The sequence below is a fragment of the Mobula birostris genome, chromosome 7, assembly GCF_030028105.1.
Source record: "Mobula birostris isolate sMobBir1 chromosome 7, sMobBir1.hap1, whole genome shotgun sequence".
Lineage (NCBI taxonomy): Eukaryota > Metazoa > Chordata > Chondrichthyes > Myliobatiformes > Myliobatidae > Mobula > Mobula birostris.
In genome coordinates, this window is record NC_092376.1 from 52,588,209 (window position 1) to 52,601,467 (window position 13,259).

The window sequence follows — 13,259 nt, forward strand, 5'->3', positions numbered from 1 at the left end:
CTCTCTATAGTATCCACATCCTTCCTGTAGTGAGGTGACCAGAACTGAACACAGTACTCCAAGTGGTGTCTGACTATAGCTGGAACATGACCATGGACTAACATGTTGGAATGGGAATGGGAAGAGGAATTAAAATGGGTGGCCACTGGGAGATCTAGCTTCTTCTGGCAGAGATGCTGCCTGGCCTGCTGAGTTCCTCTAGCATTTTGTGTGCGTTGCTTGGATTTCCAGCATCTGCAAATTTTCCCTTGTTTGTGATTGGATAACAAGGTGATGCAAAGTTTCAAGGAGTGGGCCAACTACCTGGGGCCACAGGTTTTCTGGCAAAAGCCCAAGAGAGGAAAGAAAGAGAATGATTTCTCAAGTTGGTGGGATCTGTAATGATCTACCTAAAATAATGACCAAATCTAATGATAATTCAAGGATAGGTAATTTAGTATGATAAAAGCTAAGGGTTATGGTCAAAGAACTGTAATGTCTGATGAAGCACAACAGATTTTTTCACATCGATCATTGATGCAAGTTTCTGTGATTCAAATCTGGAGGAATGCAAGATAAATTTCACAATTACTTTCAGAATTCACTGCAAAGAATAAATAAACATGGTTGGATTGTACTGTATCCAACAGGGCTTCAAAACACATCAAAGTTTGAAGAAAATTTTGTAGAAGGCATAGCATTTACTAATATCAGCTTGAAGTTTTGGATTGGTAGAATAAGGTGTTGATGAATTCAGTTCCTTTCTAAATCTAACCGGCTATCCCATATGTTCAATACCAGGTAAGAATGAGAGTGCAGTTGACCACAAATATAAACTTTAAACTACTGCCTAAACATGGTGGGCAATGCAGAATAACTGATCTACTATACTCGAGGCTTTACAAATTGTTGGAGGGACTTGAGAGTTGCATCTTTTCTTAACACTAACTTCATTATCTCATAGAATGCAAAAAAAAACCTCTAGCGCTTTGCCAAGTCTGTGTCATATAAGGACTGTGCACTATGGATGACATTCTCGGCGTCAAACAGAAAGTGCTACGTGTAGACTTTTTTCCCCTTTTAACGTGAAAGCTTCAGCTGTACTTGCAATGCTTTTCCTTTTGTTTACACTGCAAAGTGCTGCTTCCTTAATGCTTTACCCCGCGTATTTCCTCACCAGGACTGTGGGAGCACACGCGCGATCTGCACCGATCACAGCCTCTGCATTCTGAAACCACATCTATTTTAGGGCTGCCAGGGGTAACTTACCGGGATTCTGTTTTTATTGCGTTTTAAACGCTTTGAAGATGCACTCTCTGAAGATGCGATCTCTCCAGGACATAGTTTTTGGGTGAAACTTGGACCGAATTATTCCCGGTTTACTACTCGAAGAATCAACCTGTTACATCTTTTAAGTCTTAGGGTTTATTTTCTGCAGGTCGAGGCACGCAGATCGCTTCCTGCCGCTGCATTAATGATGCAGCAAGACTGTTAAAAAGAGGCACATCAAACTTTCGATAACGTTTTGAAGATTTGAAGGACATCGTCGCCTAAGTGGATTTTATTACTAATTAAGCCGTGGAGCCTAGGAATATAAATCCCAATGTTATTGCTATTCACATTGGCTGTAGTATTTGGTGACTTTCGCCTTCATGGCACCAAAGCTCAAGGTGGTTCTATTAAGGCTTTGCGCTCCTCTACTATCCAGAGAGATGGTAAGTTAATTATTTTGTTTTATTTATTGCATGAAAGTATTTAAAGTTGTAAAAGTAACGTTGTTTTCACTAGCGAGCTGGTGTTGTTTAGCGACTCCTGTTGGACGAAATGCAACGAAGAAAGCACAAAAACTTCCAAAACTTCTCCCCTTCTTTCTCCAAAGTGTATATAGCAATATTTCAACTTCTTGGCAGGACATTTAGTCTTGTCTCCGTGAAACACTCCAACTGCTTTTTTCGCATATTTTGCATTTTTTGTAAGACGTTCATGTGTTCCTGATGTGTGTCATTCCATTTGGCGCTTACCCGTTTCTTACGGTGCAGCACAATATGTATTTTTCACTGGACCGCTGAGGACTTTAAACGGTATTACCAAGCAGCCGGATAGTACGAGAACTAATTGCATTTATGATCATGGAATTAAAATCTAACCAGATGAAATAATTTGCTATAAATTACTTAAAACTAAACTCAGATTTAACAAACGATCCGAGACAATCGAGTCGCCAGCCAGACGTTCACCAGTGCATGTATTAAATTACATTGTTATCTCTCAGTTGATGTCTGTCTGGGTAAAGGACGCACGGTTTCTAAAATTCCTGTCTCTCCCCTCACTATGAACGACTGTTTGTGCTGTGCAATCTCAACAGTGAAACAAACTACAAGCGGCTTGAGCTACTGGCGTAGTTCTTGCTCTGGGCGCTTTACTACTGCGCTGTTATGTTAAAGCAGACAGATGCGCGTTCAAGGTGCAGGGGGCTCTGATTTCAGAGCATGTGGGTGCTGCATTCCAGCTAGAAGAATGCGGGTTTTATTCAAGGCAGCAGGAAACATTACGCGGAGGGAGGGAGAAAGCAGTACTGAATTTGCCTTGACCTTATCAGTGTCGTTTACAATGACCATTACACTGTGAGACATACATCAGTGCTCTGCAATGTGAGATTATGCCCACCCCCCAAAACGATCTCTTTGCACATCAATCACTTGTCACCAGCAAATTCCACCGACGCGGGACTGTAACCGTAAAGGCGAGAGACCTAGAGGTCACCATTTAAAGAAGCTGCATCCCTTTGTGCGGGAAGAAGTCTGCTGCCACCTGACGTCAGCTGTAATAAGGAGTCTGTGACGTCAAAGGAATACAAGTGCGTTATGACGTCACCGCCGTCTGGTTTTTCGTCAGAACGCAGTTTGCAGTTTTGAAAGGAGGAGCCACACAAGTAGGAACTTGTGGTATCGCAAATTCCTTTCCCAGCTTCAGTGACGGAGGAAAACTGATGGACAGCTCGAAGGGAAACATAGTTAAATGCTTCAAATTCAGGATGAAGTTCCATCCTGCAGCAGCCTTGGTTCTTTTTGGTGATAGTGATCAAATATTAGATTGATGGGTAGATTAGACCATTCGAGCGTCATAATCAGTGTCTCAGAGTTACAGTGAATAGTGATTTCCATAGTCAGGTTGATCTCGTTAAATGTTATTATCACAGCTATATAATATTACTTTGTTAAATGCTCCAAACAAAATAGTTTAATGTATTGTCAAAAATGTGCAATTAATTGCAAAGAATATTGTAAAATTATCTTATGCTGATATGTAGTATTCATCAATCTGAAATTAATTTACAACTTTTGTATTTATTTATTTATTTAGAGATGCAGTGTGCAATAGGCCCTTCTGGCCCTTCGAGCTGCACCGCCAGCATTTAACCCCAGTCTAATGACAGGGCAATTTACAATAATCAATTAATCTGGTATGTCTTTGGACTGTGGGAGGAAACCCACATGTTCCACGGGGTGGATGTACAAACTCCTTACAGAGGACGCTGGGAATGAACGCCGAACTCTGACACCCCAAGCTGTAATAGCGTCGCACTAGCCACTGCACTATCATGGCAGCCCTAAATATGCATTTAAAATTGAACTCCAGCATTAAAACATTCCTTATTCAGCTATGAAAACTGAATTATGCCTGGCCTTTTATTTGAAAGCACATCTTACATTTTACCATTTCCTCGTAATTTAACATAGAAACATAGAAAATAGGTGCAGGAGTAGGCCATTCGGCCCTTCGAGCCTGCACTGCCATTTATTATGATCATGGCTGATCATCCAACTCAGAACCCCGCCCCAGCCTTCCCTCCATACCCCCTGACCCCCGTAGCCACAAGGGCCATATCTAACTCCCTGTTAAATATAGCCAATGAACTGGCCTCAACTGTTTCCTGTGGCAGAGAATTCCACAGATTCACCACTCTCTGTGTGAAGAAGTTTTTCCTAATCTCGGTCCTAAAAGGCTTCCCCTTTATCCTCAAACTGTGGCCCCTCGTTCTGGACTTCCCCAACATCGGGAACAATCTTCCTGCATCTCGCCTGTCCAATCCCTTTAGGATTTTATACATTTCAATCAGATCCCCCCTCAATCTTCTAAATTCCAACGAGTACAAGCCCAGTTCATCCAGTCTTTCTTCATATGAAAGTCCTGCCATCCCAGGAATCAGTCTGGTGAACCTTCTTTGTACTCCCTCTATGGGAAGTATGTCTTTCCTCAGATTAGGGGACCAAAACTGCACACAATACTCCAGGTGTGGTCTCACCAAGGCCTTGTACAACTGCAGTAGTACCTCCCTGTTCCTGTACTCGAATCCTCTCGCTATAAATGCCAGCATACCATTCGCCTTTTTCACCGCCTGCTGTACCTGCATGCCCACTTTCAATGACTGGTGTATAATGACACCCAGGTCTCGTTGCACCTCCCCTTTTCCTAATCGGCCACCATTCAGATAATAATCTGTTTTCCTATTTTTGCCACCAAAGTGGATAACTTCACATTTATCCACATTAAATTGCATCTGCCATGAATTTGCCCACTCACCCAACCTATCCAAGTCACCCTGCATCCTCTTAGCACCCTCCTCACAGCTAACGCTGCCACCCAGCTTCGTGTCATCCGCAAACTTGGAGATGCTGCATTTAATTCCCTCATCCAAGTCATTAATATATATTGTAAACAACTGGGGTCCCAGCACTGAGCCTTGCGGTACCCCACTAGTCACCGCCTGCCATTCTGAAAAGGTCCCGTTTATTCCCACTCTTTGCTTCCTGTCTGCTAACCAATTCTCCATCCACATCAATACCTTACCCCCAATACCGTGTGCTTTAAGTTTGCACACTAATCTCCTGTGTGGGACCTTGTCAAAAGCCTTTTGAAAATCTAAATATACCACATCCACTGGTTCTCCCTTATCCACTCTACTAGTTACATCCTCAAAAAATTCTATGAAATTCGTCAGACATGATTTTCCTTTCACAAATCCATGCTGACTTTGTCCGATGATTTCACCGCTTTCCAAATGTGCTATTATCACATCTTTGATAACTGACTCCAGCAGTTTCCCCACCACCGATGTTAGGCTAACCGGTCTATAATTCCCTGGTTTCTCTCTCCCTCCTTTTTTAAAAAGTGGGGTTACATTAGCCACCCTCCAATCCTCAGGAACTAGTCCAGAATCTAACGAGTTTTGAAAAATTATCACTAATGCATCCACTATTTCTTGGGCTACTTCCTTAAGCACTCTAGAATGCAGACCATCTGGCCCTGGGGATTTATCTGCCTTCAATCCCTTCAATTTACCTAACACCACTTCCCTACTAACATGTATTTCGCTCAGTTCCTCCATCTCACTGGACCCTCTGTCCCCTACTATTTCTGGAAGATTATTTATGTCCTCCTTAGTGAAGACAGAACCAAAGTAATTATTCAATTGGTCTGCCATGTCCTTGCTCCCCATAATCAATTCACCTGTTTCTGTCTGTAGGGGACCTACATTTGTCTTTACCAGTCTTTTCCTTTTTACATATCTATAAAAGCTTTTACAGTCAGTTTTTATGTTCCCTGCCAGTTTTCTCTCATAATCTTTTTTCCCCTTCCTAATTAAGCCCTTTGTCCTCCTCTGCTGAACTCTGAATTTCTCCCAGTCCTCAGGTGAGCCACTTTCTCTGTAAATGAGTAGTTTGTCCTTATTTAAATAGTGAACCTTTTAGTTAGATAATTAGGAGTTGCTGGGTAAAGTTATGCTCCAGTTATTGTGGCTTAAAATGCAATTTCACAGTCCAATGAAAATAAATTGCTGATGGATTCACTGTTATTACAACGTTTGAACTTTGGATCTTCGCATTTCAGAAGCTAAGCAATTTTTCAAAGCAGTAGTGAAAGTATTAATATTCAGTGAATAATGATGGTAAACCACAACTAAATGCACATGAAAGTTTAAAATTTAAATTATCCAGGTGGTTACCTGCACAGATTTTATTTCAGCTAATAATTCTGCATTGATAATTTCCTTCCTCAGCCACACATCACCTAAGTTGGTCAAGGCAGCACTAGAATTTTCCCAGTTCCTGTAAAATGCTGCTTTTGGTTAACTGTCAATTGAAATATGAGAGAGCTGCAAGCTACTCATTTCTTTTCCTTTATCAACTTTGTGCTATGACTCCTACACCCAGCCCAACTGTTGAGATTAGGAACACGTGGGGTTGAGAAATTGAATGTTTCTGAAAGGTCTCAGCAACACAATAAAGCAAAACCTGCACATATAAAAAACACTTAACAAATGAAATATTCCAAGGTGTATCACAAGAACAATATTAAACTAAATTTGACGCTAAACTGATGAAAAGGAGCTCGGACCAAAAACTTTGTCATTGAACTGAGCTTTAAAGACTGCCTTGAAGTCAGGGAGAGTGAAATAAGAAATAAAGATTAGGGACTAGAATTTGAGGGCCCATTAAGTTGTGGGGCTGGATCATTTATAGAGAATGGGAGGCCAATGGCTGGAAGGATATGAAAACAAAGATAAGAATTTTTCAAATGGACCATTGCTGAACTGTGAGTCATTGTAGATCACTTTGAACCAAACATTTGGAGTTTGGGGCACCTCTTTTGGAGTTTAAATGCATGTGTTATTTTAAAAACGTCATTTATTAAAATTCTGAAAAAGCCTGCTTTTTGTAAAATGCTTTCTTTACATCTTTACACATACCAGCTACCTTTCAGTAAAAAGTTACTGCATTTCTGTACAATGTAACTATTAGCATGAATGCTCTGTTGTACTTTGATATGATAAGATGTAGAAATGCAATTATTATTAGTTTTATATCAACTTGCCTGTTGAAATACAAGGTATGCCATTCAGCCTTTCAAGAACCTTATCTTTCATGGCTGGTCTATATCTGTGCCATTTTCATTTTCTGGCTTTGATCCATGTCTATTACCTTTACCTACTAAAATTCCAACAGTTTTCGTGTTGAAAATGTCAATTAACCCAACATCTACAACTTTTCATGAGAAATAAAAGTTCAAAACTGTGAAAACTTCCCCTTTTCACAAATTCTTGTGTCTCTCTTGAAGTAGACAAATGAGCAACTTCACCGTTTCAGCAATCAGAAACATTACCTTCATTCCTTCTATCTTAACTCTCAGTCTATTATGTGAAAAGTAACGTGTTTGCAAATTTCTTTGTCCCACATAAAAATATGCAGACAATAGATGAACATCTTGTATTTTCATTGAATTGATGCTCTATAATTTTGCATTGAGGAATCATAAATAGTTGCAACTAAAAGCTGATAAACATTACTGTCATTTATATGATTGGAAATTTAGTACGGGTTGAGTGTCTTATCTAAAATTTCAAAATCCAAAGACCTCCGAAATAAGAAATTTTCTGAGCACTGACATGGCGTCACAAATGAAAATTCCAGTGAAGGTTCCCAGGCAATGTGCAGGTCTCTGCATGCCACACAGTTCTGAGAAGTGACCTCACATATTTAATGAACAGAAGTTATTGACAAATAGAAAAACACTGCATAAAGTGAAAAACGAAGATCTTGAATGTGTATTGAAAGAGTGGATTCATCATTGCCTGAGTGAACATATGCTGATTATGAAACAAACGAAGATCTATCACGACACACTGACAATTGAAGGTAATTGCAAACATTAAATTTTTGAAAATTCATTGATGAGTTTGTGAAGATCATCAATGAAGAAAAGCAGAACAATTCTACAATGTTGATTGCTTTTATATTTTACATAAAAGCTAAAAAAAGAAGTAAAATACAAGTGCAGTGTATTGTAACCTTCTAATCAAAAAATGACATTGCACTTGGAAACTGAAAGCCTGCCATTGTTTGTTATTTGTTCAACAGCTGATTCAGGTATTCATTCTCCTGATGCGGCGGTGCTGCTTTTGTTACCCTGCACACATTAGACTTTAATTATATTAATGGCATGTAATCATTTTTACTCTGAAGCACATATGTGTGATGAACAAGTATAAAACAAAGACTGCTTACCAGTAGCACATAAATTTAGAGTTGGAAATTATGGCCATCCCAGGTTATTTCATTATATATTCCAAAATCTGAAATCCCAAACACTTCTGGTCCCAAGCATTTTGGGTAAGCGGTACTCAACCTATAATAAGATTTTTGTTTTCTGTTTTGTGTGATTGCATTATAGTAGTTCACATGGATGCACATCTTTTTTGAAATGTAGTAACATCTTGAAAATCTGGTATCTCTGGTCATCAGATGGCAAAAACAGAGAAACAGTGGTCTGCAGTATTGCTTTTACTTTTACAGAGTAGAGTGGAAGTTCTAGATATAAGAAGCATACAATATGTTTGGTAATACTAGAAAGACAATAATGCTTGACTCCTATTAATTGCTGTGGAACAGCTTCTATAAGGCATCAAACGAGATTGGAAAATGCTCTAACCAACTGGGCACTTCATTAGTTTGAGAATGATTGCAGAAGATTCTAAGTTGTTTATGTTTTCTGTGCCATGCCTGTTGGCCACTATTGGCTCTAACTGGAGCAATAGAACCATTGCTTAGGTAATAAATATTAAATTGAGCTTGATAAAAGATCCAGTATATAATGGATTCTGGTTAATTGGGATACATGGGGACCAGTAAATTTTCTCCAAATTAGCCAAAGTTTCATGAAAATAGTTAAACAAGTATAAAGAAAGACAAACCACTGTTTATCAATGGAGGAATTAATCAGGATGCAAATTCTTTGTAGTTCCTAACTTGCTGGGGCAGTAAAATCATTTGATTTTTCACTAACAACTGTTTCTGGCATCTCCAAGCCTAAATGCTTGAAACTGCAGTGAGCAAAACGGTTCTGAATTATCTTACTGCTTATTTTTCACTAACTGTGAGTGACAAAAATCACTGCTTTTTCAGAAGAAGCACACACAACTGATGCTATTTAAAAACTGTTTGCTCTAAGCACGTAGGGTCTTTAATGGCAACAAAAGTGCACACGACTGACACTAGTTAGAAACTGTTCAGCGACAGTCTCCTGTTCCAATTAATTGGCACACTATGCCACTTAAACAAAGGGAATGCCAGCTATCTTCTTGATTAGTTTTTGTTCTTTAAGAGTTATCCAAAATAATCAGCTGCCCAGATGAACCCCAACACCCTGTAATTGAATTGATGCACTTAGTTAATTGAAAACATTGAAACTTAACCTCAAATGTTGATTTTAATAATATGGTCAAGATCACGCTGAGCTGTGATGTCTGTTGAGGCTATGACTCAGGCTTGGTCGTTTTCCAGGTTGATAGGAATGGTTTGGGGACAGTGAAGGGAGTTAAGGGTCATGTAAGGGTTTAGGGACAAGGATGATGGGGAGTTAGAGATCAGAGGCAATTAACGAAGAGTCAGGGGCAGGAGCCACTGGTCAGAATCCAAGTCGGAGCACAACACAGTTAAAGCCCAGTGACCCCCGTGGATTGGTGTCAGGTCAGTAGATGCTGAGGAAAAAATCCTCATGGTCAATGATTGATGTCGATGAGCCCTGAGGACAAGGGCTGGTGCACTGGTGAACACTTCCCCCCCCTGCCCCCCACCCGGATGGCAAGTACTGGGGACGGAAGTCCACGTGAGTGTGGAGTTCAAAGCTCCATGATTAGCAAGACCTGGAGGTTAAAGACTGAAGTTGGTGAGTCCAGAGGTCGAGGCCCAATTACCAAAGTCCCTTGGTCAGCAGCATGTCTGGAGTTTGAAGCCACTGTATCTAGGGTTGCCAACTTTCTCACTCCCAAATAAGGGACAAAAGTAGCAGTCAAATACAGGACACTTGTGTTCATCCCGAAAAGACTACGATGACCATGAAGCCTTGTGCGGGCACTTGTGTGCGCATGTGTGACGTTTGCATGCGTGTCGTTCTCATGTGTGTCATTCGCATACGTGACGTGTGCAGGCGTGTACATGCCGATTTTTTTTCTACATATTGGTTTTGGCTTAACCTTCCCGATTCTGGTAAGTGAAACTACGCTGTACATACATTATTTCTACTTTATATAGGCTGTGTATTTATCATATCATTCCTGCTTTTACTATACGTTAGTGTTATTTCAGGTTTTGTGTGTTATTGGTATGATTTAGTAGATTATTTTTTGGGTCTAGGAATGCTCGAAAAGCTTTGCCATATAAATTAATGGTAATTGCTTCTTCACTTTACGCCATTTTGGCTTACGAACGGTTTCATAGGAACGCTCTACCTTGGCGGGGGAAATACGAGACAAGGGCGGTCCTGTATGGGACAGACCAATTTAGCCTAATATATGGGATGTCCCGGCTAATACGGGACAGTTGGCAACTCCACCTGTATCTGTGAGTCATTACATCCACTTACATCATCTGTGATGAAGTGGTTTAAGAAGTTGCTGATGAAACATATCAACTCCTGCCTGAGAAATGACTTCTGCTCCAATTTGTCTACCGTCACACCAGGTCCACCGCAGATACCATTTCATTGGCTCTCCACTCAATCCTGGAAGTAAAGATGCATACATCAGGATGTTCTTAATTGCCTACAGCTTGGCATTCAATACTGTCATCCCCTCAAAACTAATTAATAAGCTTCAAGTCCTGAGCCTCAATGCATTTTTGTGCAAATGGATCCTCGATTTTCTCATTTGCAGACCCCAGTCAGTTCGGATTGGCAACAACATCTCCTCCACAACCTCAGTCAGCACAGGTGCACCACAAGGCTGTGTGCTTAGCCCCTACTCTGCTCACTTCATACTTATCACCGTGGGGCTCATGACAGCTCCAATGCCGTATTTAAGTTTGCTGACAAAACCACTGTCATTGGCCGAATCAAAAGCGGTGACAAACCAACATATAGGAGGGAGATTGAAAATCTGCCTGAGGTGTCACAACAACAACCTCTCACTCAGTGCCAGCAAGACTAAGGAGCTAATTATTGACTCCAGGAGAAGGAAGCCAGAGGTTCATGAGCCAGCCATTATAGGGGGTTCAGAGGTGGAGAGGGCCAACAACGTTAAATTCCCCAGTGTTATCATTTCAGAGGATCTGTCCTGCGCCCAGCATGTAAGTGAGTTCAGTTACGAAAAAAGCACGGCAGTGCCTCTACTTCCTTAGGAGTTTGCGAAAATTTGGCATGACATCTAAAACTTCGACAAACTTCTGTAGATATGTGGTGGAGAGTACATTGACTGGCTGCATCACAGCCTGGTATGGAAACACCAATGCCCTTGAACGGAAAATCCTACTAAAAGTAGTGGATACGGCCCCAGTCTATCACAGGTAAGCCCTCCCACCATTTATTACATCTACACAGAGCGTAGTCACAGGAAAGCAGCATCCATCATCAGGGATCCACACCACCCAGGTCATGCTCTCTTCTCGCTGCTGCCATCATGAAGGAGGTACAGGAGTATCAAGACCCACACCACCAGGTTCAGGAACAGTTATTAACCCTCAACTATCAGACTCTTGAGCCAGAGAGAATAACTTCACTCAACTTCACTTGCCCCATCCCACAATCTATGGGCTCACATTCAAGGGCTCTTCGTCTTGTGTTCTGGACATCTATTACTTTTTAATTTTTTCGTTGTTGTTGTATTTGTACAATTTGTCGTCCTTTGCACATTGTTTGGCCATCTTGTCGGTTGCAGTCTTTCATTGATTCCATTGTGTTTCTTGTATTTACTGTGCATGCCTGCAAGAAAATTAACCACGGGGCTGTACACTGTAACATATGCACTTTGATAATAAATTCACTTTGAACTTTGAACCTCGAGTCTGGACCGGAGACTGTCCTGGGTTTGTTGGTCTGTTTGTGCGTGTGAATGGATGGTTGGGTAGGTGGGTAGGAAGAAAGGGGCTTGAATTGCTGTTGTTATTTTATATTGTTGCTGGTGTTGTCGCTTGTGTTGTTCACCGAACGTTGTGGGCATGCTATGTTGTTGCTGGAATATGTGGCGTTAACTTGTGGGTTGCCCCCAGCATATCCTTAGGTTCGTTGTTAGTGCCTGATATACGTGATAAATAAATTAATCTGGATCTGAATCTGAAAATGCCTCAATAATTAATGGCTGGATGTCAAAAAACGTTCCCTTGGCCTTTATAAGCAAAATCATCCTTCAGCATAAATCATCATTTAATTTACAAGCCATATAAACATAGCATGAAATATTACCATCAGCTGTGATGGCTTTATTACAAATCTTAATCTTTGTGTGTTTAGTTATAAACTGTTAAATAAGTTTTCAGTACTCAATTGCAATAGAAAATACTAAATCATAAAAATATTTTTTCCATCAGAAATATTTGCGTGTATGATTAAGGAAGCCAACTATAAAAGTCGTTTACTGATAAAGTGCCTTCTTGTTTTTGGTTGCTCAGACTTATTGAATATTGCATTATATACAAGTAGAGTGTGTATATGGATTGGGTCAGTTAAGTGACTTCATGCTCACATTAATGAGATGCAAACATTGCTATGGTGAACAGAGCTGACTGTTTAAAATAACACTGAAGAATTTTTTTTACAAACTCCTGAGGTAAATGACAGGTAGGAAGTAGTAAGGTTTCTTTATTTGAAGGCTCTGTCAAAGATGATCTTAGCATCACTGTTGGCTGTTTTGGAAAATATAAATCAAGGTCCATTTCTAAGCAATAGAGAGCAAATGCAACATTCTCACGCTTCAGTGAGAAGTTGAACCAAGGACCTGCTGTTCACTTGAGTGGATATAGTAGATTCCAGGCACAATTTTGATGAAGTGCAGGGAGTTATTCCCAACGTTTTGGTGGCATTATCCCACAATTAAAGTTACTGAAACAGATTATCTGGTAAACTTATAAATATTTTTCTGGAATATTTATGGTACCTTATGAATTGAAAGAATACTGTAATTATGACTTCCAATGTTTTGAACAAGAGCACTTTTTGTTAGCAGAATTTGAAACAAAAATGTGTTGGTGAGAGGTTAGATTTAATTCTCTAAGGCATTGGTAAAACCACATTTGGAATAAACTATACATTTTGTTCTTATTTAAGAAAGGTTTACTAGGGTGGGAAGGTTGTCTTTTGAGGAAAGGTTGTATTGGCTGGCTTGTATCTGAAGGAACAGAAGATTAAGAGGGGATATGCTGGAAACACAAGGGCCTTGATGGGGTGGATATGGGGAGAGTGTAATTTTGTGTTGGAGAAACTGCAGCTAGGGATCACTTTTTTAAACTAAG

General features: G+C 40.2%; 1 protein-coding gene across 3 annotated transcripts in view; it reads left to right on the top strand.

Annotated features, from left to right (window-relative positions):
* Nucleotides 1–1,038: 1,038 nt before the first annotated feature.
* pdgfd (platelet derived growth factor d) overlaps nt 1,039–13,259 on the top strand; it is a 139,432-nt gene continuing 127,211 nt past the window's right edge. For 2 of the 3 annotated variants that reach the window (XM_072263126.1, XM_072263128.1), the window contains exon 1: nt 1,041–1,694. In XM_072263126.1, coding sequence (XP_072119227.1) covers nt 1,583–1,694 — 112 coding nt within the window. In that variant the 5' untranslated portion in view covers nt 1,041–1,582. Of the gene's footprint in view, nt 1,695–13,259 lie in introns of all 3 variants that reach the window. The other variant, XM_072263127.1, reaches the window with a different exon arrangement.